The sequence below is a fragment of the Tachyglossus aculeatus genome, chromosome X5, assembly GCF_015852505.1.
Source record: "Tachyglossus aculeatus isolate mTacAcu1 chromosome X5, mTacAcu1.pri, whole genome shotgun sequence".
NCBI lineage: Eukaryota > Metazoa > Chordata > Mammalia > Monotremata > Tachyglossidae > Tachyglossus > Tachyglossus aculeatus.
Window position 1 is genome coordinate 13580749 of NC_052097.1, and position 26897 is coordinate 13607645.

Consider the following 26897-nt stretch of genomic DNA (forward strand, 5'->3'; position numbering starts at 1 on the left):
GCACAGGATTAAGACCGTGAGCCCCACGTGGGACAACCTAATTACCTTGTATCTATCCTAGCGCTTGGCACATAGTAAGCACTTAACAGCTACCGTAATTATTATTAGTAGTAGTATCTTCTAGACTGTGAGCCCACTGTTGGGTAGGGACCGTCTCTATATGTTGCCAACTTGTACTTCCCAAGCGCTTAGTACAGTGCTTTGCACTCAGTACGCGCTCAATAAATACGATTGAATGAATGAATGAATTATTATTATTATTAATAAACTCCTCCTCTAGACTGTAAGCTCCTTGTGTGCCGAGAACAGGTCTGCCAACCCTATTGCGTTGCACTTTCCCCAAGCGCTTCGTACAGTGATCCACACACAATAATTGCTCAAAAAATACCGTCGATGGATTACTGATCATCAAAAAGATTGCAAAAATTGGGGCATCCCCCCACCCTACCTCCATCCCCTCCCCACAGCACTTGTATATATTTGTACGGATGTATTTCTCTATTTATTTTACTTGTACGTATTTACTACTCTATTAATGATGTGCCTATAGCTCTAATTCCGTTTATTCTGACGGTTTTGACACCTGTCTACATGTTTTGTTGTCTGTCTCCCCCTTCTAGACTGTGAGCCCGTTTTTGGGTAGGGGACCGTCTCTATATGTTGCTGATTTGTACTTCCCAAGCGCTTAGTACAGTGCTCTGCACACAGTAAGCGCTCAATAAATACGATTGAATGAATGAACGAGTGAATTTTTTTTTTGAAGGTGTATGAAAAATTGGAATAAGGGTCCCTGCCTTTCCCCTCCCCAGACTCTGAGGGTCTTGTGGGCTGGGAGCCTGTCTACCAGCTCTGTTGAGCAATTAGCACATTTCTCTGCAATTAATCAGTGGTATCTATCGAGTGCTTCCTAGGGCTTGGGAGAGTTTAGCGCAACAGAATTAGCAGACACTTTCCTTGCCCATAAGAAACATCTGCACACAGTATGTGCTCAAATCCCATTGATTGATTGATTGATGGATGGATTGGAGGGTCAGTTCCACTTGGACTAACTCCTTGTCGGGATCTAGGGAAAACTTTAGTAGGAAGTGTTCAGCTTTGGCCATGTTTCTGCAAGGAGGTACGAGAGCGGAGAAGCGGGCGGAATTTCAAGCTCCTGCCTGCCGGTCAAAAGCCTCCGCCGTCCAAACAGCTGTCAGCTCCACCCTCATTCCCGGCTGTTTTCCCCCCGACAATGCCGCGGAGCTCTCCGTGGGCAGGGAACACATCTCCGTCCTTTTTCCCAAGGGCTCAGGAAAGTGTTCCGCACACAGCGCTCACTGTGTCCCGGTGAATGGCTGAGTGGTGGAGCTAGCGGGTAAAAATAATAGTAATCGTGGTGTCTGTTAAGCGCTTACTATGTGCCAGGCACTGTACTAAGTGCTGGGGTGGGTACCAGCGATTCTAGACTGTGAGCCCACTGTTGGGTAGGGACTGTCTCTATATGTTGCCAACTTGGACTTCCCAAGCGCTTAGTACAGTGCTCTGCGCTCAGTAAATACGATTGATTGATTGACCCATGGTGCTCAGTCTCATAGTACAGTGCTCTGCTCACAGTGAGCGCTCAGTAGATACGACTGATTGATTGACCCATGGTGCTCAGTCTCATAGTACAGTGCTCTGCTCACAGTAAGCGCTCAGTAGATACGACTGATTGATTGACCCATGGTGCTCAGTCTCATAGTACAGTGCTCTGCTCACAGTAAGCGCTCAGTAAATGCGATTGAGTGAAATCCCCGTTTTACAGATGAGGCAGGTGAGGCAGAGTGTACTGAAGTGACTGGCCCAAGGCCACACAGCAGACAAGGGGCAGAGCCAGCGTTCGCACCTGTGACCTTCTGACTCGCAGGCCCGTGCTCTATAATGGTAATAATGATGGCATTTAGTAAGCGCTTACTATGTGCAAAGCACTGTTCTAAGCGCTGGGGAGGCTACAAGGTGATCAGGTTGTCCCACGGGGGGCTCACAGTCTTAATCCCCGTTTTCCAGATGAGGTAACTAACAATAATAATAATAATAATGGCATTTACTGAGCGCTTACTATGCGCAAAGCACTGTTCTAAGCGCTGGGGAGGCTACAAGGTGATCAGGTTGTCCCACGGGGGGCTCACAGTCTTAATCCCCGTTTTCCAGATGAGGTAACTAACAATAATAGTAATAATAATGGCATTTACTAAGCGCTTACTATGTGCAAAGCACTGTTCTAAGCGCTGGGGAGGCTACAAGGTGATCAGGTTGTCCCACGGGGGGCTCACAGTCTTAATCCCCGTTTTCCAGATGAGGTAACTAACAATAATAGTAATAATAATGGCATTTACTGAGCGCTTACTATGTGCAAAGCACTGTTCTAAGCGCTGGGGAGGCTACAAGGTGATCAGGTTGTCCCACGGGGGGCTCACAGTCTTAATCCCCGTTTTCCAGATGAGGTAACTAACAATAATAGTAATAATAATGGCATTTACTAAGCGCTTACTATGTGCAAAGCACTGTTCTAAGCGCTGGGGAGGCTACAAGGTGATCAGGTTGTCCCACGGGGGGCTCACAGTCTTAATCCCCGTTTTCCAGATGAGGTAACTAACAATAATAGTAATAATAATGGCATTTACTAAGCGCTTACTATGTGCAAAGCACTGTTCTAAGCGCTGGGGAGGCTACAAGGTGATGAGGTTGTCCCACTGGGGGCTCACAGTCTTAATCCCCATTTTCCAGATGAGGTAACTAATAATAATAATAATAATAATAATAATAATGATGGCATTTATTAAGCGCTTACTATGTGCAAAGCACTGTTCTAAGCGCTGGGGAGGCTACAAGGTGATCAGGTTGTCCCACGGGGGGCTCACAGTCTGAATCCCCATTTTCCAGATGAGGTAACTAATAATAATAATAATAATGATGGCATTTATTAAGCGCTTACTATGTGCAAAGCACTGTTCTAAGCGCTGGGGAGGCTACAAGGTGATCAGGTTGTCCCACTGGGGGCTCACAGTCTTAATCCCCATTTTTCAGATGAGGTAACTAATAATAATAATAATAATGATGGCATTTATTAAGCGCTTACTATGTGCAAAACACTGTTCTAAGCGCTGGGGAGGTTACAAGGTGATCAGGTTGTCCCACGGGGGGCTCACAGTCTTAATCCCCATTTTCCAGATGAGGTAACTAATAATAATAATAATAATAATGATGGCATTTATTAAGCGCTTACTATGTGCAAAGCACTGTTCTAAGCGCTGGGGAGGCTACAAGATGATCAGGTTGTCCCACGGGGGGCTCACAGTCTTAATCCCCATTTTCCAGATGAGGTAACTAATAATAATAATAATAATGATGGCATTTATTAAGCGCTTACTATGTGCAAAGCACTGTTCTAAGCGCTGGGGAGGTTACAAGGTGATCAGGTTGTCCCACGGGGGGCTCACAGTCTTAATCCCCATTTTCCAGATGAGGTAACTAATAATAATAATAATAATGATGGCATTTATTAAGCACTTGCTATGTGCAAAGCACAGTTCTAAGCTCTGGGGAGGTTACAAGGTGATCAGGTTGTCCCACGGGGGGCTCACAGTCTTAATCCCCATTTTCCAGATGAGGTAACTAATAATAATAATAATAATAATAATAATGGCATTTATTAAGCGCTTACTATGTGCAAAGCACTGTTCTAAGCGCTGGGGAGGCTGCAAGGTGATCAGGTTGTCCCACGGGGGGCTCACAGTCTTAATCCCCGTTTTCCAGATGAGGTAACTAATAATAATAATAATAATGATGGCATTTATTAAGCGCTTACTATGTGCAAAGCACTGTTCTAAGCGCTGGGGAGGCTACAAGGTGATCAGGTTGTCCCACGGGGGGCTCACAGTCTTAATCCCCATTTTCCAGATGAGGTAACTAATAATGATAATAATAATAATGATGGCATTTATTAAGCGCTTACTATGTGCAAAGCACTGTTCTAAGCGCTGGGGAGGCTACAAGGTGATCAGGTTGTCCCACGGGGGGCTCACAGTCTTAATCCCCATTTTCCAGATGAGGTAACTAATAATGATAATAATAATAATGATGGCATTTATTAAGCGCTTACTATGTGCAAAGCACTGTTCTAAGCGCTGGGGAGGCTACAAGGTGATCAGGTTGTCCCACGGGGGGCTCACAGTCTTAATCCCCATTTTCCAGATGAGGTAACTAATAATAATAATAATTATAATGGCATTTATTAAGCGCTTACTACTTGCAAAGCACTGTTCTAAGCTCTGGGAAGGTTACAGGGTGATCAGATTGTCCCACGGGGGGACAGAGAAGTGAAGTGATTTGCCCAAAGTCACACAGCTGACAATTGGCGGAGCCGGGATTTGAACCCATCACCTCTGACTCCAAAGCCCAGGCTCTGTCCACTGGGCCACGCTGCTTCTCTAAATGACGGCATTTGTTAAGCGCTTACTCTGTGCCAAGCACTGCTGTAAGCGCTGGGGAGGATACAAGGTGATCAGGTTGTCCCACCTACAGTCTTAGTCCCCATCTTCCAGATGAGGGAACTGAGGCCCAGAGAAGTGAAGTGACTTGCCCCGAGTCACCCAGCTGACAAGCGGCGGAGCCGGGATTCGAACCCGTGACCTCTGACTCCCAAACCCGGGTTCTTTCCACTGAGCCACGCGGCTTTTAGCCGCTACACCCTGCTGCTTCCCCAAGGATGGCACAGGATGACAGGCTGCTAGGGGCAGAATAATAATAATAATGCTATTTGGTAAGCGCTTACTATGTGCAAAGCACTGTTCTAAGCGCTGCCAAATGCCATCCACCGGCACACTGAGTTGCCCATATTCATTCATTCATTCAGTCATATTTATTGAGCACTTACTGTGTGCAGAGCACTGGACTAAGCGCTTGGGAAGTACAATATCCAATTAGATGATTTTTTTCCAATTTCACACGCATTTTTTAATGAGCATTTCTCAGGTCTCTTACGCTTTCCCTTTTGCAGAGAGGATTTCGTTTCCGTTACGTTTGCGAAGGACCATCCCATGGTGGTCTTCCAGGAGCTTCTAGTGAAAAGAACAAAAAATCCTACCCTCAAGTCAAAGTAAGTTTTTTTTGCGTTGGTTTTTTTGCTGATCACTACTTCAGATTTCGGAATTCTGGGTATGTTCTCTCCTCTCCGCTTCCCCAAGCACGAGCAGAAAATTTTCTAGGATCTATAAAAATAATAATGATAATAATGGCATTTATTAAGCGCTTACTATGTGCAAAGCACTGTTCTAAGCGCTCGGGAGCTTACAGGGTGATCAGGTTGTCCCACGGGGGTGCTCACAGTCTCAAGCCCCATTTTCCAGATGAGGGAACTGAGGCCCAGAGAAGTGAAGTGACCTGCCCAAAGTCACACAGCTGACAGTTGGCGGAGCCGGGATTTGAACCCATGACCTCTGACTCCAAAGCCCGGGCTCTTTCCACCGAGCTACGCTACTTTTCACCCCTGCAGTGGTCACAGATACCGACTTAAAATATAGAGAAATATTCCTCTGTATTGGAATATTGGCAGCCGAGTTGAGGGTTGGATTGATGCTAGAATCCTGTCATTATGATTATGAATATAAATTAAGTATAAATAAACTTACTCTTGCACAGTTTTAGTATGTGATCTTAAAAATGAATAATTACTGCCGTCTTATGTAGTAATATAATATAGTCATGTCCAAACAGAACATCTTCATCCTCATCTTCCCACCTGAATTCTGTAAAAATAATAGTAATAATAATAATGATGATGGTATTTGTTAAGCACTTACTATGTGCAAAGCACTGTTCCAAGAGCTGGGGATGTTACAAGGTGATCAGGTTGCTCACACTTTTAATCCCCATTTTCCAGATGAGGTAACTGAGGCACAGAGAAGCTAAGTGACTTGTCCAAAGTCACACAGCTGACAGTTGGCGGAGCCGGGATTTGAACCCGTGACCTCTGACTCCAAAGCCCGGGCTCTTTCCACTGAGGCATGCTACTTCTCACCCTGCAGTGGTCACAGATACCGACTTAAAATATAGAGAAATATTCCTCTGTATTATTGGAATATTGGCAACCGAGGTGAGGGATGGATTGATGCTAGAATCCCATCATTATGATTATGAATATAAATTAAGTAGTATAATTGAACTTACTCTCGCACAGTCTTAGTATGTGATCTTAAAAATGAATAATTATTGCTGTCTTATATAGAAATATAATATCGTCATGTCCAAACAGAACAGCTTCATCCTCATCTTCCCACCTGAATTCTGTAATAATAATAATAATAATAATAATAATAATAATAATGGTATTTGTTAAGCACTTACTATGTGCAAAGCACTGTTCTAAGCGCTGGGGATGTTACAAGGTGATCAGGTTGCTCACACTTTTAGTCCCCATTTTCCAGATGAGGTAACTGAGGCACAGAGAGGCTAAGTGACTTGTCCAAAGTCACACAGCTGACAGTTGGCGGAGCCGGGATTTGAACCCGTGACCTCTGACTCCAAAGCCCGGGCTCTTTCCACTGAGCCATGCTACTTCTCACCCCTGCAGTGGTCACAGATACCGACTTAAAATATAGAGAAATATTCCTCTGTATTATTGGAATATTGGCAACCGAGGTGAGGGATGGATTGATGCTAGAATCCCGTCATTATGATTATGAATATAAATTAAGTAGTATGATTGAACTTACTCTCGCACAGTCTTAGTATGTGATCTTAAAAATGAATAATTATTGCTGTCTTATATAGAAATATAATATCGTCATGTCCAAACAGAACAGCTTCATCCTCATCTTCCCACCTGAATTCTGTAATAATAATAATAATAATAATAATAATAATAATGGTATTTGTTAAGCACTTACTATGTGCAAAGCACTGTTCTAAGCACTGGGGATGTTACAAGGTGATCAGGTTGCTCACACTTTTAGTCCCCATTTTCCAGATGAGGTAACTGAGGCACAGAGAGGCTAAGTGACTTGTCCAAAGTCACACAGCTGACAGTTGGCGGAGCCGGGATTTGAACCCGTGACCTCTGACTCCAAAGCCCGGGCTCTTTCCACTGAGGCATGCTACTTCTCACCCCTGCAGTGGTCACAGATACCGACTTAAAATATAGAGAAATATTCCTCTGTATTATTGGAATATTGGCAACCGAGGTGAGGGATGGATTGATGCTAGAATCCCGTCATTATGATTATGAATATAAATTAAGTAGTATGATTGAACTTACTCTCGCACAGTCTTAGTATGTGATCTTAAAAATGAATAATTATTGCTGTCTTATATAGAAATATAATATCGTCATGTCCAAACAGAACAGCTTCGTCCTCATCTTCCCACCTGAATTCTGTAAAAATAATAGTAATAATAATAATGATGATGGTATTTGTTAAGCACTTACTATGTGCAAAGCACTGTTCCAAGAGCTGGGGATGTTACAAGGTGATCAGGTTGCTCACACTTTTAATCCCCATTTTCCAGATGAGGTAACTGAGGCACAGAGAGGCTAAGTGACTTGTCCAAAGTCACACAGCTGACAGTTGGCGGAGCCGGGATTTGAACCCGTGACCTCTGACTCCAAAGCCCGAGCTCTTTCCACTGAGCCATGCTACTTCTCACCCCTGCAGTGGTCACAGATACCGACTTAAAATATAGAGAAATATTCCTCTGTAGTATTGGAATATTGGCAGCCGAGGTGAGGGATGGATTGATGCTAGAATCCTGTCATTATGATTATGAATATAAATTAAGTAGTATAATTGAACTTACTCTCGCACAGTCTTAGTATGTGATCTTAAAAATGAATAATTATTGCTGTCTTATATAGAAATATAATATCGTCATGTCCAAACAGAACAGCTTCATCCTCATCTTCCCACCCGAATTCTGTAATAATAATAATATGAGGGGGGGCCCCATCAATAATAATAATAATAATAACGATGATGATGATATTTGTTAAGCGCTTACTATGTGCGAAGCACTGTTCTAAGTGCCGGGGAGGTTACAAAGTGATCAGGTTGTCCCACGGGGGGGCTCACAGTTTTAATCCCCATTTTATAGATGAGGGAACTGAGGCACAGAGAAGTTAAGTGATTTGCCCAAAGTCACACAGCTGACAGTTGGTGGAGCCGGGATTTGAACCCATGACCTCTGACTCTAAAGCCCGTGCTCTTTCCACTGAGCCACGCTGCTGAACTCCCCCGGACTTCCCCCATCACTGTACACAGTATTGCCTCTCTCCCTGCCTCTCAAGCTCGTAATCTTGGCATATTCTTCCGTTCATCTCGCTCATTTAACCATCTTGTGGTGTCTGTCCCTGTCGGTTCTACTTTCACACATCTCTAGAATCCACCCCAACCTTTCATTCATTCATTCAAGCGTATTTATTGAGCGCCTACTGTGCGCAGAGCACTGTTCTAAGCGCTTGAATTCCCATCTCCCCACCCACCTTTTTTAGTGGTATTTAAGTGCTTACCATGTTCCAGGCCCTGCGCTGAGCCCTGGGATAAATCCAAACTAATAAGGTTGGACGCCGTCCACGTCACCTATGGGGCTCACCGTCTGAATATGTACATTATGGTTGTACATATTTATTACTCTATTTATTTATTTTACTTGTACATATCTATCCTATTTATTTTATTTTGTTGGTATGTTTGGTTTTGTTCTCTGTCTCCCCCTTTTAGACTGTGAGCCCACTGTTGGGTAGGGACTGTCTCTATGTGTTGCCAATTTGTACTTCCCAAGCGCTTAGTACAGTGCTCTGCACATAGTAAGTGCTCAATAAATACGATTGATGATGATGATGATGAATCCCCATTTTCCAGATGGGGCAACGGAGGCACAGACAAGTGAAGTGACTTGCCCACGGTCACACAGCAGACAAGTGAGCCCGTTGTTGGGTAGGGACCGTCTCTATATGGTGCCAACTTGTACTTCCCAGGTGCTTAGTACAGTGCTGTGCACACTGTAAGCGCTCAATAAATATGAGTGAATGAATGAAAGTGGCGGAGCTGACTTTCGAACCCAGGTCCTTCCGACTCTGTGGCCCATGCTCTTTCCACGGGGCCACGCCACTTATCATCATCATCATCATCATCAATCGTATTTATTGAGCGCTTACTGTGTGCAGAGCACTGTACTAAGCGCTTGGGAAGTACAAATTGGCAACATATAGAGACAGTCCCTACCCAACAGTGGGCTCACAGTCTAAAAGGGGGAGACAGAGAACGAAACCAGACATACTAACAAAATAAAATAAATAGAATAGATATGTACAAGTACAATAAATAAATAAATAGAGTAATAAATATGCACAAACATATATATATACATATATATACACATATATACACTTATAAAAACCTTGTAGTGGTTGTCCATTCACCTTCTCATCAAATGGAAACTAGTGCCTTGCACATAGTAAGCGCTTAACAAATACCAACATTATTATTATTATTATTGGATTTAAGGGAGACGATCAGCTCTTGCCCCCACTACTGTCCCTCACTTACCTACTGCGATCCAGCCGGCGCATTTGAGTCCTCCAAATGCCAGCCGACTCACTCTACCTCGAGTCCGTCCATCTCACTGCTCACCCCTTGCCTATATCCTCCTTCTGGCCTGAAACTCCCCTCCCCGCTTCATATTCATTCATTCATTCATTCCATCGTATTTATTGAGCGCTTACTGTGTGCAGAGCACTGGACTAAGCGCTTGGGAAGTCCAAGTTGGCAACATATAGAGGCGGTCCCTACCCAACAGTGGGCTCCCAGTCTAGAAGATCCAACAGAACACCACTCTCCCCCCCTTCAAAGCCCTGCTAAAATCACGTTGGCTCCAAGAGCCCACCCTCCTTTCTACAGGGCCTATGCGCTTAGGTCTGTAATAATAATAATAATAATAATAATGGCATTTATTAAGCGCCTACTATGTGCAAAGCACTGTTCTAAGCGCTGGGGAGGTTACAAGGTGATCACGTTGTCCCACGGGAAGCAGTGTGGCTCTGTGGAAGGAGCCCGGGCTTTGGAGTCAGAGCTCATGGGTTCTAATCCCAGCTCCGCCACTTGTCAGCTGGGTGACTTTGGGCAAGTCACTTCACTTCTCTGGGCCTCAGTTACCTCATCTGGACAGTGGGGATGAAGACTGTGAGCCCCACGTGGGACTACCTGATTACCTTGTAACCTCCCCCGTGCTTAGAACAGTGCTTTTGCACAGAGTAAGCGCTTAATAAATGCCATCATTATTATTATTATTATTAATCCCCGTTTTACAGATGAGATACCTGAGGCGCAGAGAAGTGAAGTGACTTGCCCAAAGTCACACAGCTGACAAGTGGCGGAGTGGGATTTGAACCCATGACCTCTGACTCCAAAGCCCGGACTCTTTCCACTGAGCCACGCTGCTTCTCCTCCTAAACACTTTGATACCCAACTCCCGCCGTACTTATGTAAATATCCTTAAACTCTGCCACTTCCCGTAAATATCCTTAAACTCTGCCACTTCCCGGCTCTGCCGCCGCATGTCTGCTGTGTGACCTTGGGCAAGTCACTTGACTTCTCGGAGCCTCCGTTACCTCACCTGTGAGCCCGCTGTTGGGTAGGGACCGTCTCTATATGTTGCCAACTTGTTCTTCCCAAGCGCTTAGTACAGTGCTCCGCACACAATCAGTCAATCAATCAATCGTATCTATTGAGCGCTTACTGTGTGCAGAGCACTGTACTACACAGTAAGCGCTCAATAAATACGATGGAATGAATGAATGTAAAATGGGGATGAAGACTGTGAGCCCCACGTGGGACAACCTGATGACCTTGTATCCCCCCCAGCGCTTAGAACAGTGCTTGGCACATAGTAAGTGCTTAACAAATACTATTATTATTATTATTATTATTATTATTATCTATAATTTGTTCTAATGTCCGTCTCCCCCTCCTGTCTGTAAATTCCTTATGTGCACCGATCGTGGCTACCGACTCTATTGTACTGTATTTTCCCAAGTGCTTAGTACGATGCTCTGTGCACAGTGTGTGTTTTTTGAATGGCATTTATTAAGCGCTTAACTATGTGCAAAGCACTGTTCTAAGCGCTGGGGAGGTTACAAGGTGATCCGGTTGTCCCACATGGGGCTCACAGTCTTAACCCCCATTTTACAGATGAGGGAACTGAGGCCCAGAGAAGTGACGTGACTTGCCCAAAGCCACACAGCTAAGTGGCAAGTGACAAGTTCAATAAATAAAGAATGATTGAGAGCTCTCATTAGTGGCGATCTCACTAAGTGAAAGGATCTGTCAATATTCATTTTAAAGGTAGCTATTTTTCTCTCTAAGGCTGGTTGTTAATTATTTGACAGCAGAGAAGAGCCAAACCTTGTAATTTTGATTTGACTTTTAAACCTCCAAGAATAACGTGCATCTGTAGACTTGGAGAGCTCTTTTAGTATCTTAGACAATATTTAACTTTAAAGAAAAGGGGAAAGTGGCAGTGTATTCAAATGATTATCCAAACTATGATTATTCTCCCATTACAGAGTGCACTAGTAATTTTTAAATAGAGCTCAAGGGAACAATTTCATTTTAAAAATCATAGGCCCCTTTGAGGGAATGGGAGAGTATTTGGGAGTTATTGTCTCACAGTTTCCTATCCCCAAAGGCAAATTTAACCATCTTTTTGTTGTGGCGGAGTCTGGGAATGAGTTTCAAGGTTCTTCTGGCCTTTTCTGTGAATTTACTCTGATACCCTCTGGCTGTGCATTTCTAATAACTTTAGAAGGAATCCTCAGTACCCTGATCTTTTAACTATGACTGTTTATTGCAAGAAAGGGGAAATTACATATTGTAGTAATACCTTTATCCTTTTCACAAAGGTGTCAAGAAAGGGGAAATTACATATCGTAGTACATTTACCTTTATCCTTTTCACAAAGGTTTTAAATGTGTGATCGGTTAAAGACCACCAATGTGTGAAAAGGCGCGGCTCCTTCATTTAGCGTGAGAACTCATTTTTCCTGGATGATATTTGCATTTTCCAACTTTTGTAGCAGTATCTTTGAGGATCTTTGGGCCAATATGTCAGCTACCCTTTCTCTGGTGAGTAACTCACTTCTCTTGAGTCAGATAATCGGACAGGCTGAGTAATGACTGAGAGAAGGAAAGAGAAAACTTTATTCCAGTAATCATTTGGGATTTTCTGACGACATGTCTGAAGGGTCTCTCTCTCTCTGTCTGTAGTGTCTATTCATAAAGCTTTTGTGCGAGTAAAATCTCAACTACGTTGCTTTGATCCTACCGTTTTTGTGCGGCATTTTGTTAAAATTATCAAGAGAAGAGAAAGTGAAAGTGCACATGAAGACCTAAAGAGCCACATACGCGAGCTTTTTCTTCAGAATTTGTGAAATGGCAGATCTGTTTTAAATGACCAGAACAAGACACTGGTGTGTTCCAAGCTACTCATTATTAAATCAGAGTTTTCCATCTTAGCAAAAAAACCGACCTCTGAGGCCTTTGTATCCAAAAAGCAAAATCGTGCTTCCAAGGATAGTCATCTTATGGGTTTATTCAAGCTATTAGTGCTTTAGTGAAAGCTCTAGTTAATGTTCCTGTTTCTTGAAAGACATATCCGACTTTTGAAAGAGAACATAACCAAACCTGGGAGGCTTTTGATAGACAGAGAAGGGGACCCTGTGTGATCTTCCCCTGTGCTTTTTAAGATATTGATTGACACTAGCATAAAGTAGTTCCCCTTACCTATTTTATAGCAAGCATTTCTTTTAGAGATCCCTTCAACCCGATGACCTTTTCTTCCAGCCACTTAAGTCTCATATTGTGATCCGGCACAATAGTGCATGCAGTTAATTTCTACAGTTCAGAAAATTCCACCGGACAGGTTCTGTTTGGGAAACTAAATGTAAAATATTTAGCTTTACTATCTTGCGGTTAAAAAGAAAAGCTTTTTCTGTTAAATCTTTTATCTAGTACCCCATATGGAGCTGACATTCCTTTTCATAGCATCTAGTATTTCCTCAGAACTAATTCCTACATGGCAACACCTTCATGGGAGAGGTTGGCAAAGAAACACATGGAACTTCCTCAAGGCCATGACAAGTTCCTGCCTGTTTTTGACTCAACAAGGTGTGCCGGTAAAGGCATGTTTCACTTGCCTCTTTTCCCAATAAGCTTTTCTGAGTTTTGTCTGAGTTTTTTCAGAGGAAAGTTATCTGGAGATGGAAGAGGTTCGGTGGAGTTTCAGAGGCCTTCGCTGTCCTTGTTTTATACTGAACAGGGCAGAAAACCTTCCCATCTAAGAAAACCTTCCCATCTAATTCATGAACTTGGTTCTGATGGCTTGTCAAAGGGTTGAATGGATAATCAGAAATCAACTGAGAAAAATTAGGAGTATCAAGGCTTGGTTCCCTGGGAGGCAGTAATTTTAAATTCAGGATTCACTCTACAGACTCACTAATGGGAGCCTGTTTAGGATTCTCCATGTCTTCCCTTTTAAGCAGAGATGTGATATTTACACCAGGAAATCCAGTTTTATTCATCACTTCCTGGATTGTTCATTTGACTGTCTGCCTTGTCGCTATAGCGTGAATTATTTTTTCCAGGCAGCCTTTCCCAGAGATACTTTTGTGCTTCCTCATACTGAGCAGTGGTCATTCATTGGAAAAAGTTGGATTGGTACATTTTGGATGTCTCTGAGCTGAGGAAAAAAAGAAATCCCACCTTCAAAGATAGCAAGTGGTTCAGTGCCGGCGAGGTCAGCTACAGCCTGCCCTGAAATCTCGTACAACCAAGGTTGTGTCCTCGAACAGCCTCTCCGTCGTGTAGAAACTTGTCCAATTCAGAAGTTTTGTTGATGGGTAACTCAGATTGTAGCAATCTTTTTTCTTTAAATGTAGTGGTCCAAATAAACAACTGACTGCTGTCACTCAAGGTAATGGAGGAAAAACCAGAAATAATCAAAAGGAACAGTAAAATTCCCAGCCGAAGATGTAGATGAGGAGCAGTACTGGCCTACGTTCCATTAGGGACCCTTTCCGGGGCATGGGCTTGGGAGTCGGAGAACCTGGGGTCTAATCCTTGCTCGGACTGTGGCCTGCTGTGTGCCTCGGTTTCCTCATCTGTAAAATGGGCATTCAGTGCCTGTTCTCCCTCCTGCTTTGACACCTGTCTACATGTTTTGTTTTGTTGTCCGTCTCCCCCTTCTAGACCGTGAGCCCGTTGTTGGGTAGGGACCGTCTCTCTATGTTGCCAACTTGGACTTCCCAAGCGCTTAGTACGGTGCTCTGCACACAGTAAACGCTCAATAAGTACGATTGAATGAATGAATGAATGAACCTGGGAGCCCCGTGTGGGAAAAGGACTGTGTCTGGCCTGATTAACTTGTATTTTTCCTAGCGCTTAGAATAATGTTTGACACATAGTAAGCACTTAACAAATGCCATGGTCATAATACTATATAATTTAAAAATGGAAGGCACTAGTGTATCATTTCACATACTTCAGAGCACAACTTTACTGTACTTTCTATGTTGCGCGGCAGTTAAAAATCACGTGAGCTCCCCCAAAATCTCTCCCACACACTCCAACCCCGTCTACGACCCTCTTTCATCCTTTCGTTCATTCAGTCATATTTATTGAGCGCTTACTGTGTGCAGAGCACTGCACTAAGCGCTTGGGAAGTCCAAGTCGGCAACATATAGAGACGGTCCCTACCCAACAACGGGCTCACAGTCTAGAAGGGGGAGACAGACAACAGAACAAAACGTGGACAGAAGAATTAAAGCCAAATGCACAACCCCAGCTCCGCCACTTACCTGTTGTGTGACCCTCTCCAAGATACCTAACTTTTCCGTGCCTCAGTTTCCTCATCTGAAACATGAGGATTCAATACCTGCCGTCCCTCCCACTTAGACGCTGAGTCCCACGTGAGACAAGGATGATGTCTGCTTATCTTGTACCTATCCCAGGGCTTAGTACAGTGCGTGGCCTAGTAAGAGCTTAATGAATACCACAATTATTGTCACTTCAAATGACGCTGCATAGCTGAGGACTGCTAAGAAACAAGAGCAACCGATTAGGATGCAGGGGGTGATTGTTAAGACAAAGGCTTGCAGAAGTAGTAGTTAAACTCCATCCGTTTCTCAAGAGATCTCCTCCCCGCTTTCCACATTTACCCACCCTATCTGTGCTGCTGCCACCATCTTCTCTCATTTTCTAAAAACAGCTGCGCCCATTCTTCGTCCCTCAGCCGTTCACCGCCGGCATCTGGCAGCCCTCGTGAAATTGTTTCCTCCAGTACGTCTTCCATGATTATCTTCTTCCCCTACAGTTACCACTTCAGCACCTCTGCGGAAATCTACACTTGTTTACTCAGTCGTTCATAGCACTTCTGTATGTAATCGGTTTTAATGATGGCATTTATCGAGCGCTTACTATGTGCAAAGCACTGTTCTAGCGCTGGGGAGGTTACAAGGCTTAGTACAGTGCTCTGCACATAGTAAGCGCTCAGTAAATACGATTGATGATGATCAGGTGGTCCCACGGGGGGCTCACAGTCTTCATCCCCATTTTACAGAGAAGGGAACTGAGGCCCAGAGAGGTGAAGTGACTTTCCCAAAGTCACCCAGCTGACAAGTGGCGGAGCCGGGATTTGAACCCATGACCTCTGACTCCAAAGCCCGGGCTCTTTCCACTGAGCCACGCTGCTTCTCTGTTTCATACTTTTAAGTTTTTATACTTTACTATTTAAGCTGAGGCCCATAGAGGTGAAGTGACTTGCCCAAAGTCACACAGCTGACAAGTGGCGGAGCCGGGATTTGAACCCATGACCTCTGACTCCAAAGCCCGGGCTCTTTCCACTGAGCCACGCTGCTTCTCTGTTTCATACCTTACTATTTAAGCTGCAACTCATTTACATATCCAGTACTATTTGTATATTATTTTGTCCCCCCTACTCGATTGGAATAATAATAATGGCATTTATTAAGCGCTTACTATGTGCAAAGCACTGTTCTAAGCACTGGGGAGGTTACAAAGGTGATCAGGTTGTCCCACGTGGGGCTCCCAGTCTTAATCCCCATTTTACAGATGAGGGAACTGAGGCCCAGAGAAGTGAAGTGACTTGCCCAAAGTCACACAGCTGATGGTGGAGTTGGGATTTGAACCCGTGACCTCTGACTCCAAAGCCCGGGCTCTTTCCACCGAGCCACGCTGCTTCTTGGATTGGAAGCGCCTTGAGGGCAGCGATCTAGCTGCTGTGCTCTCCAGGCTTTCAGGGGTCTGTCCACAATAGGCACTTGACGGATTTCGTATTGACTGATTTAGCTACGATCGTCATTTTGCCAAGAAAACTCTTACAGTGAGATCAGTACAAATCGTATACATGGAAGTATCTTTCAGTCAAGCAATCAATCAATCAATCGTATTTATTGAGCGCTTACTGTGTGCAGAGCACTGTACTAAGCGCTCGGGAAGTACAAGTTGGCAACACATAGAGACCGAAGGGACCCTTTCTGTCTAGAGAAGTATCCCCCAGAGGCTCAGTTCCTTGTATGGGAGATATGGATGATGTGAGATTTAGGATTACAAGCGATGAACTGGAATTTTTGCCTCTCTTCCGCGGCTTGTCCTGTGGTAGGAGTGTTGCCAAGCTCCTATATAAGCCAAGTGGTGTATACAAGAAAGAGAAAATAAGGAGCCTGTATCATTTACAAACTGAACAGTTTATAAGTCAGTCCCCAGAAAAGGTTTACTCTTGTATTTTCACGGACAAAGTGTGCCAGAGATTTTCTTGCAAAGACACTCAGAGCATGGGCGCAGTTTCACCATCAGTCCAATCGATCAATGTTTTATAATTGAGCACTTATTATGTGCAGTGCCCTGTACTAAGCTCATGGGAAAATAAAATGCAACAGTGTTGATAGACATGATCTCTGTCCACGTGGAGCTTACCATCAGCGGCGTCATCTTGGGACCATCATCTCTGTACTGCTCTGTTGTACGGTATTTGAGCGCTGCTATGTGCTAAACACGATATTATGTGCTTGGAAGAATTCATAAAAGTGCAAGTCTCGATCCCTGCTCTCAAGGAGCGTACACTCTAATGGGAGACGGCCACAATTTAGAGTTGGGAAGAAGGGAACGAAAAGATAGATCAGTGAATAAGAACTTAAGTAGTACAGAATGCAGATTTTTCAGGTAGCTGTGAGGGCATCAGTGCTGAAATGGTAGTTGGGAAGATGTGACCTGGGAAGAGGAAGAATTAATCAGAGAAAACTCCCTGGAGGAGGTGGGAGCGCATTAGGGCTTGGTGAAAATGTGGGCTTATCCCGAAGATGTCATCTTTTTGGAAGACTTTAAACATGGCCTTGTCAATGGCTGAGATTTAGAATTCCTGAAGATCTTAGCTTCTATTGCTGAAGTCGTCCGGAATGGATCTAAACTGAGAAATGTAAAGCTTTAAAAGTGATAGTATAAAGTAGTTAAGTACATAGCAGGCCTCTGGAATCAACCAATTTGCAGCGCTGTTTCTTAACCTCATTTTCCTAAGCAAACTCTTCCTATTGACCAGCTCAGACTTCTCTTTCCTCAGGCAAATTTCTTAAATATTTCTTTTTTTCCAGAAAGAAAAGACAATCTCTTGTGAGATTGAAATCCCTAAACTTTGGTTTGGCAGGAGGACGAGGGCGTTCCATTCTAAATAAAACCAAACATCTTTCATAAAATCAAGCCTTTCTCAAATAAACAATTTTTCATGATATTTACTCTTTACCACCATCATCATCAGCCAGAGAACTTGGGCACCTGGAATGCAAATAATAATTCTCCCATTTTCACGGCACCAGTCACACTTTTTAAAAACTCGGCTAATTACGAAAAATTAACAGATCCCCTGGAAGGCTCATGTTGTTTAAAAATATATTCATTCATTCATTCAATCGTATTTATTGAGCGCTTACTGTGTGCAGAGCATGTACTAAGCGCTTGGGAATTCCAAGTTAGCAACATATAGAGACAGTCCCTTCCCAACAGCGGGCTCACAGTCTAGAAGGGGGAGACAGAGAACAAAACAAAACATATTTTTCTAGACTGTGAGGTAGGGTTGGGTAGGGACCGTCTCTATATGTTGCCAACTTGGACTTCCCAAGAGCTTTAGTACAGTGCTCTGCACACAGTAAGCGCTCAATAAAATAGAGTACAAATAAAATAGAGTAATAAATACGTACAAACATATATGAGAGTTTAGCCAGGGAAGGCTTCTCAAAGGAGATATTGCTTTTGCAGGGCTTTGAAAATGGAGAGAGTGGAGGGATGTGTTTAGCAGACTGTATATCCTCAAATGAAAGACATTTTCATCACTTAAAACCGTGTATAGCAAGTAAAAGAACTGTCATCAGATGTGCTTGAGTTGTGTATATTGAAAAAAGGAAGAAGGTTTAAAGGAAGCATCGTTGGGCTATGCAAAATTAGGAAACAGTGAAATTAGGACCCACCTGATAAACTGTTTCTTGGTAAAATAGGATAATCCAGGCAGACCTTTAGGCAGGGATTTGTTGTAAAGGATTAAGGTGTGGTGTGATAGCGCATTAGACGTCACAGCACATTAAACAGAGAAGCGTTCAAACCCAAGTAAATGCAGGGGATAAGGACATTATTGGATTTTCTGAAGAAGTAGACGGTCAGGCAAAGGAGCGTTAATGGCAGAGGACAGAGACAGGGTGATCCAAAGTGCCTTATTGGTGAGCTTGGAATAGCGTTGCAAGGGAAGAACCCAGTCAGTCGCTTTCCAGAGATAATTATCTCTTCATCAGGAAAACAACATACCAGTAGGAACAATGGTGTGACAGTGCATCTGAAAAAGCCCTCATGTTACCCAAAACAAGATCGGGTATGAATACAGTCATTTCTGATATTTCTCAACGCAGGTGGTAGTCTACTTAGGCAGTGGCACAATAGTTCGGTTTATTCATCATGAGCAAATGCACTTGGGCCGCAGGGAAAAGAACAAAGGCAATGTTATCGATAAATAAAGGAAACTTTTGAAATCCTGAAACCTCCATCCAGGGACACCTCCCTTAAATAAGCAAAGCCTCCGGAGAATCATACCAGACCGAATTGTTACTCTATTTATTTATTTTACTTGTACATATCTATTTTGTTAATATGTTTGGTTTTGTTCTCTGTCTCCCCCCTTCTAAACTGTGAGCCCACTGTTGGGTAGGGACTGTCTCTATATGTTGCCAACTTGGACTTCCCAAGTGCTTAGTACAGTGCTCTGCACACAGTAAGCACTCAATAAATACGATTGATTGATTGATTGATTGAAGAATGACTTGGGACCAGCATAAAAGAAGCCAGATGCCAGTCATTTGCTCAGCCTTCTATAGTATCCACTTTTGGCCAGCTTATACACTAATGCTGAGAGTACCAGATTCAAGTTGGGTTCACTTTTGTCAACTACAGGATAGCATCGATTTGACATGTGTAGACTGCCTAGAGAAGATGAATGGCAGTGGTTGCTAGAATCCAAATCGTCAACCTCTGAATAGAAACCCATTGGGAAAAATTAGGGAATACAATCCTGTCTCACTGGCGTTGCTATTCCCCAGATTCATCGGAGAAGAAGGAATCCATATTGATATAGAACACTTCTTCTTTGCAGATGAGCTCATTCTGCTGGTTAATTGTGCTGCAGAATTGGAAAGGCAGTGTAAGAACTAGATACAGCTTAGTGAAGTTGGCTTAGAGAGTGAATGATGACTGCCCAGAAGCTCTTAATAAATGGGGAAGACATCCACCTTCACCAAAAATGTCACGAATTCAACAGCAGGAAGAGGAGGAAAAAAGAAGCAAGGAACTGTTTCAATACAAATTAAAACCTCCTTGTTGGATAATAGTTGTCCAGGAGAAAGAAAAGAGATTCTTGACCCGACTGGATTGCTGTCAGTGGTGAACAAAGTATTGATAGACATCGTGCGCCAATGAAAAGATGCTTTGTGATGCACAAGATCAGTGTAGCAACAGAAGTACAAAGTCTCCCTTTCCTTAGATGTCCATTTCGACCCCATATTTCTTCTCCTCATTCTTGGATTGTGAGTCCCTTTGGGGCCAGGGACCATATCCGTACCTCATCCGTATATTTCTTTCCCAATACTTAGGACAGTGCTTTGCACACCATAAGCTCTTCACAAATACCATTACTTACTAAAAATTCTCTAGACTGTAAATTTGTTGTGGGCAGGGAACACAAGTGTCTGCTCACACTTATACCGCATTCTCCCAAGCATTTAGTGCAGTGCTGTGCACATATCACTCAATAGACCATTGATGGATAACATACATATTCCAGATGAAAAAATTAAGTTCGTACAGGTGTTCAAAAGTCCTGTCATTGTGGAATTGTCAGGGTTTATAGGCAAAAATAGGAGAACCAAAGTCTCTGAACCTACCGATCTAGTAAATACTACAAATATGGAGGCCTACATATAGTGTCCAGTTTCTTATAGATTGTTCTAAGAATTTGAAGTTTGTCGTAATCTTTCCCTTCCCTTTACCTGCTGCCCAAGTTTCTGCTCGAAAGCAGATTGTGAACATTAACACGTGTAGAATATGAGCCGGGGGCCACGCCGATTAGCCTCCTGGGAAGCGTCAACCTGTCGTCTCATCTCTGGGCAGCGGTGAATTGGGTGAGCGGGGAATTCATTCATTCAGCCATATTTATTGAGCGCTTACTTTGCTCAGGGTACTGTACTCAGCGCTTGGGATAGTACAGTGTAACAATAAACCGACACATTCGGTACCTTGATCTGGTCTATCTTGCCGCTGACATCCCACTGTGGGGTAGGGGCTGTCGCTATACGTTGCCAACTTGTACTTCCCAAGCGCTTAGTACAGTGCTCTGCACACAGTAAACGCTCAATAAATACGATTGATTGATTGATTGATTGACATCCTATCTCTGGCCTGGAACACTCTCCCTCCTCATTTCAGACGGATAATTTCTCTCCCCCACTTTGAAGCTGTATTGAAAACACACCTTCTCCAAGAAGCCTTCCTGACTAAACTCTCCTTTCCTCCAACTCCCTTCTATGCTGCTCTTACCTGTTGACTTCATTCATCCTCCCTCCTCTCCCCACAGCACGTATCTGCCTATATCTGTCATTTATTTATTTATAATAATAATAATGATGGCATTTATTGAGCGCTTACAGCAAAGCACTGTTCTAAGCGTTGGGGAGGATACAAGCAGATCGGGATGTCCCATTTGGGGCTCTCAGTCTTAATCCCCATTTTACAGATGAGGTAACTGAAGCTCAGAGAAGTTAAGTGACTTGCCCAAGGTCACACAGCAGAGCCGGGATTAGAACCCATGACCTTTGACTCCCAAGCCCGTGCTTTTTCCACTGAGCCACGCTGCTTAATGTCTGTCTCCCCTTCTAGATTGTGAGCTTGCTGTGGGCAGGAATGTGTCTGTTGTTATATTGTACTCTCCCAAGCACTTAGTACAGTGCTTCACACACAATAATCAATCGTATTTATTGAGCGCTTACTGTGTGCAGAGCACTGTACTAAGCGCTTGGGAAGTACAAGTTGGCAACATATAGAGACAGTCCCTTGCCAACAGTGGGCTCACAGTCTAGAAGGGGGAGACAGAGAACAAAACCAAACATAGTAACAAAATAAAATAGAATAGATATGTACAAGTAAAATAGAGTAATAAATATGTACAAACATATATACACATAAGTGCTCAATAAATACAACTGACTGAATGAATGAACAGTCCCTGCCCACGATAAACTTAGAGTCTAGAGGGAAGTCGGCAGGATGCAAAGCATAAGTTAGTTTTTAGGATTTTCCCCAGGGAACTGATACCTTGGGACTAAACCCGCAGGGACAATCTCCGAGTATCCACTTCCCTGTGCAAAAATTGATGGAAAATTGCCACCACCCAGCTGACAAGAGCAAACAGATTGCCATTCCCCAGTTGATAAGGAACTATCAGAGTTCTGGATGAGTGTGCATGATTCAGGATCTTTATCTGGGGATCATGTCATATTCAGGATCACATGTCCAAAACAGAATTCCTTATCTTCCCGGCCAACCCTGCCCTCCCCCGACTTTCCAATCCATGTGGAAAGCACCGCCATCCTTCCCGTCGCACAAGCCCGTAACCCGGACGTTGTCCTTGACAACCGTCTCTCGTTCAACCCACATATTCAGTCTATCGCTAGATTGTGTTGGTTCAACCGTGACAAAATTGCTAAAATTCCCCCTTTGCTCTCCATCCAGACTGCTGCCTCCTTAATCCAAGCACTTATCCTATCCCGCCTTGATTATTCCATCAGCCTCCCTGCCTCCTGTCTCTCCCCACTCCAGTCCGTACGGAACTCTGCGTCGCAAATCATTTTTCTGCAAAAACTTGCAGTCCACATTTCCCCGCTCCTCAAGAACCTCCAGTGGTCGCCCACCCTCCTCCAGATCAAGAAGCAGCAGCGTGGCTCGGTGGAAAGAGCCCGGGCTTCGGAGTCAGAGGTCATGGGTTCAAATCCCGGCTCCGTCAATTGTCAGCTGGGTGACTTTGGGCAAGTCGGTTTACTTCTCGGGGCCTCAGTTCCCGCATCTGGGAAATGGGGATGAAGACTGTGAGCCCCCCGTGGGACAGCCTGATCACCTTGTAACCTCCCCAGCGCTTAGGACAGTGCTTTGCACATAGTAAGCGCTTAATAAATGCCATCATTTATCACTCTCCCCACCTTCAGAGTCTTTCGAAGGCCCTTTGCCTCCAAGAGACCTTCCTGACTAAGCCTTCCTTTCCTCTTTCCCCCTCCCTTCTACATTGCCTTGACTTACTCCCTTTATTCACCCCCACTGCTCCCAGCCCTACAGAATTTCTTTTTATGTCTGTCTCCCCCTCTAGACTGTAAGTTAACTGTGGGCAGGGAATGTGTCCGTCAAATTGTTGTATAATAATAATAATAATGATGGCAGCTGTGAGACTGTGGGCAAGTCCTTTAACTTCTCTGTGCCTCAGTTACCTCATCTGGAAAATGGGGGTTAAGACTGTGAGCCCCCCATGGGACAACCTGATCACCTTGTAACCTCCCCAGCGCTTAGAACAGTGCCTTGCACATCGTAAGCGCTTAATAAATGCCATTATTATTATTATTATGTGTCTGTCAAATTGTTGTATAATAATAATAATGATGGCAGCTGTGGGACTTAGGGCAAGTCACTTAACTTCTCTGGGCCTCAGTTACCTCATCTGGAAAATGGGGATTAAAACTGTGAGCCCCCCATGGGACAACCTGATCACCCTGTAACCTCCCCAGCGCTTAGAGCAGTGATTGGCACACAGTAAGCGCTTAATAAATGCCATCATTATTATTATTATTATTTGTTAAGAGCTTACAATCTGCAAAGCACTGTTCTAAGCGCCGGGGAGGATGCAAGGTGATCAGGTTGGCCCATGGAGGGGGGCTCACAGTCTTCATCCCCATTTTCCAGATGAGGTAACTAAGGCCCAGAGAAGTTAAGTGACTTGCCCAAAGTCACACAGCTGACAACTGGCGGAGCCGGGATTTGAACCCATCACCTCTGACGCCAAAGCCCGGGCTCTTTCCATTGAGCCACGCTGACTCTGCCAAGTGCTTAGTATAGTGCCCAGCACACAGTAAGCGCTCAATAAATATAGCGGATTGATCCCTAAATTGTCCAATTGGGAACTAAGGAAATGGCGGCGTGAGTGCATTCTTGTTAAAAAAAAAAAAAAACAAACCAATTTGATACATTCTTGAGGACATTAAAAAGAGTAGTCAGTCGTCGGTGACAACCCAGTGAAACCAAATGTCATACAGCGTGGCTCAGCGGAAAGAGCCCGGGCTTTGGAGTCAGAGGTCACGGGTTCGAATCCCGGCTCTGCCAATTGTCCGCTGTGTGACCTTGGGCAAGTCACTTCACTTCTCGGAGCCTCAGTTCCCTCATCTGTCAAATGGAAGTGATGGCTGTGATGGGGCAACCTGATCACCTCGTATCCCCCCCAGCGCTTAGAGCAGGGCTTGGCACATAGTGAGCGCTTAACAAATGCCATCGTCATTATTATACAACTCCAGGAGAGAATGAAATACTGCTTTCCGGGCATTTGGAAGCGGGAATGATCTCAGTGGGCTCATCTGAGTCCGAGTAATCGTTGGCCTAAATTGAGGGACTGGTGCTTTGTAACCCGTCTTCTGTACCGGCAATTTACAGCTACAACGGTGTGGCTCTCGCAGACGCCCAAGGTGGTGTGGTGTGTATCTGCTGAATGTAGATACCTTTGTGTTTGCCGTATTTAGGAGGAAATCTTTGCAGGCCGAAAAACTGAATTTCTTTGAGGATTTTTTAAAAATGATATTTAAGCATCATAATAATAATGGCGTTTAGTAAGCGCTTACTATGTGCCAAGCCCTGTTCTAAGCGCTGGGGAGGTTACAGGGTGATCAGGTTGTCCCACGGGGAGCTCACAGCCTTCATCCCCGCAGATGAGAAGAGAAGATGAGATAGAGAAGCAGCGCGGCTCGGTGGCAAGAGCCCGGGCTTTGGAGTCAGAGGTCTTGGGTTCGAATCCCGGCTCCGCCGCACGTCTGCTGTGTGACCTTGAGCAAGTCACTTCACTTCTCGGAGCCTCAGTTCCCTCATCTGTAAAATGGGGATGATTAATCAATCAATCAATCAATCGTATTTATTGAGCGCTTACTGTGTGCAGAGCACTGTACTAAGCGCTTGGGAAGTACAGGTTGGCAACATATAGAGATGGTCCCTACCCAACAGTGGGCTCACAGTCTAAAAGGGGAGTCTAAAAGGATGATGACTGTGAGCCCCACGCCAGACAATCTGATCACCTTGTATCCCCCCAGCGCTTAGAACAGTGCTTTGCACATAGTAAGCGCTTAACAAATACCACCATTATTATTATTATTATTATTATTATTATTATGAGGGAACTGAGGCCCAGAGGAGTGAAGTGACTTGTCCAAGGTCACACAGCTGACAAGCGGCGGAGCCGGGATTTGAACCCAGGGCCTTCTCACTCCCAGGCCCGGGCTCTGCCCACTAGGCCCCAGTGCTCCTCACTGATACATCTTTGAGAATTTTCTGCCAAAGATGCTATTTTTATGCAAGCAGAAGTTGTAAAGTGGATTACATCTGAAGTGTTTGTCAGATGATATAATAAGCTAATTAAGTGGATTGTGAAGTCTTCATAGGTGAAAATAAGCTGATAAGGTCACAGTTGGATGTCCAACCTATTACTTCTCTATTATATATAAATTGGATGAACAGAAAAAGGGAGAGGATGATCATTTAAGATTGTGTGGCTCAGTGGAAAGAGCCCGGGCTTTGGAGTCGGAGGTCGTGGGTTCAAATCCCGGCTCCGCCAATTGCCAGCTGGGTGACTTTGGGCAAGTCACTTTGCTTCTCTGGGCCTCAGTTCCCTCATCTGGAAAACGGGGATGAAGACTGGGAGCCCCCCGGGGGACAACCTGATCGCCTTGTAATCAATCAATCAATCAATCGTATTCATTGAGCGCTTACTGTGTGCAGAGCACTGGACTAAGCGCTTGGGAAGTCCAAGTTGGCAACATAGAGAGACGGTCCCTACCCAACAGTGGGCTCACAGTCTAGAAGGGGGAGACAGAGAACAGAACCAAACATATTAACAAAATAAAATAAATAGAATAGATATGTACAAGTAAAATAAATGAATAAATAGAGTAATAAATCTGTACAAACATATATACATATATACAGGTGCCGTGGGGAAGGGAAGGAGGTAAGACGGGGGGGGGATGGAGGGGGGAGGAGTACTGTTTTACTGGTAACCTCCCCAGCGCTTAAAACAGTGCTTTGCACATAGTAAGCGCTTAATAAATGCCATTATTATTATTATTATTTGCCGTGTACAAAACATTGAACTATGCTCTAGTTCCATATACACACACACACCAGTCGTTGTTTGTGGCTATTCTCATTAACAGAATATCTGAATCTTGGTAATAATTCGTAGAATTTAGTTTTCATTCCCAAGAAGCACGAGGGTTGGCTGATAAGGGATTTGGAAGAAGCCACTTGTCTGCTGTGTGGGCTTGGGCAAGTCGCTTCACTTCTCTGTGCCTCAGTTACCTCATCCGTAAAACGGGGATTGAGACTGTGAGCCCCACATGGGATAGGGACCGTCTCCAGCCCAGTTGGTTGGCATCCACCCCAGTGCATAGTGCAGCACGGCACATAGTAAGCACTTTATTCATTCATTCATTCAGCCAATCGTATTTATTGAGCGCTTACTGTGTGCAGAGCACTGTACTAAGCGCTTGGGAAGTCCGAGTTAGCAACATATAGAGACGGTCCCTACCCAACAACGGGCTCACAGTCTAGAAGGGGGAGACAGACGACAAAACCAAACGTGTGGACAGGCGTCAAGTCATCAGAATAAATAGAAATAAAGCTAGATGCACATCATTAACAAAAGAAATAGAATAGTAAATATGTCCAAGTAAAATAGAGTAATAAATCTGTACAAACATATGTACAGGTGCTGTGGGGAGGGGTAGGACGTACAAATATAGAGAAGTTGCGTGGCTCCTTGGAAAGAGCCCAGGCTTTGGAGTCAGAGGTCATGGGTTCGAATCCCGCCTCCACCAATTGTCAGCTGGGTGACTTTGGGCAAGTCACTTCTCTGGGCCTCAGTTCCTCATCTGTCAAATGGGGATTAAGACGGTGAGCCCCACGTGGGACAACCTTCCTTCAGTCGTATTTATCGAGCGCTTACTGTGTGCAGAGCACCGTACTAAGCGCTTGGGAAGTCCAAGTTGGC

At 44.2% G+C, this 26897-nt stretch overlaps 1 protein-coding gene across 1 annotated transcript in view; it reads left to right on the forward strand.

The window, feature by feature from the left end:
• NFKB1 (nuclear factor kappa B subunit 1) overlaps positions 1–26897 on the forward strand; it is a 157594-nt gene that overhangs the window by 34952 nt on the left and 95745 nt on the right. Inside the window, exon 4 of the mRNA XM_038769255.1 lies at positions 5018–5116. Within this exon, the coding sequence (XP_038625183.1) occupies positions 5018–5116 (99 nt within the window). The remainder of the gene's footprint in view (positions 1–5017; positions 5117–26897) is intronic.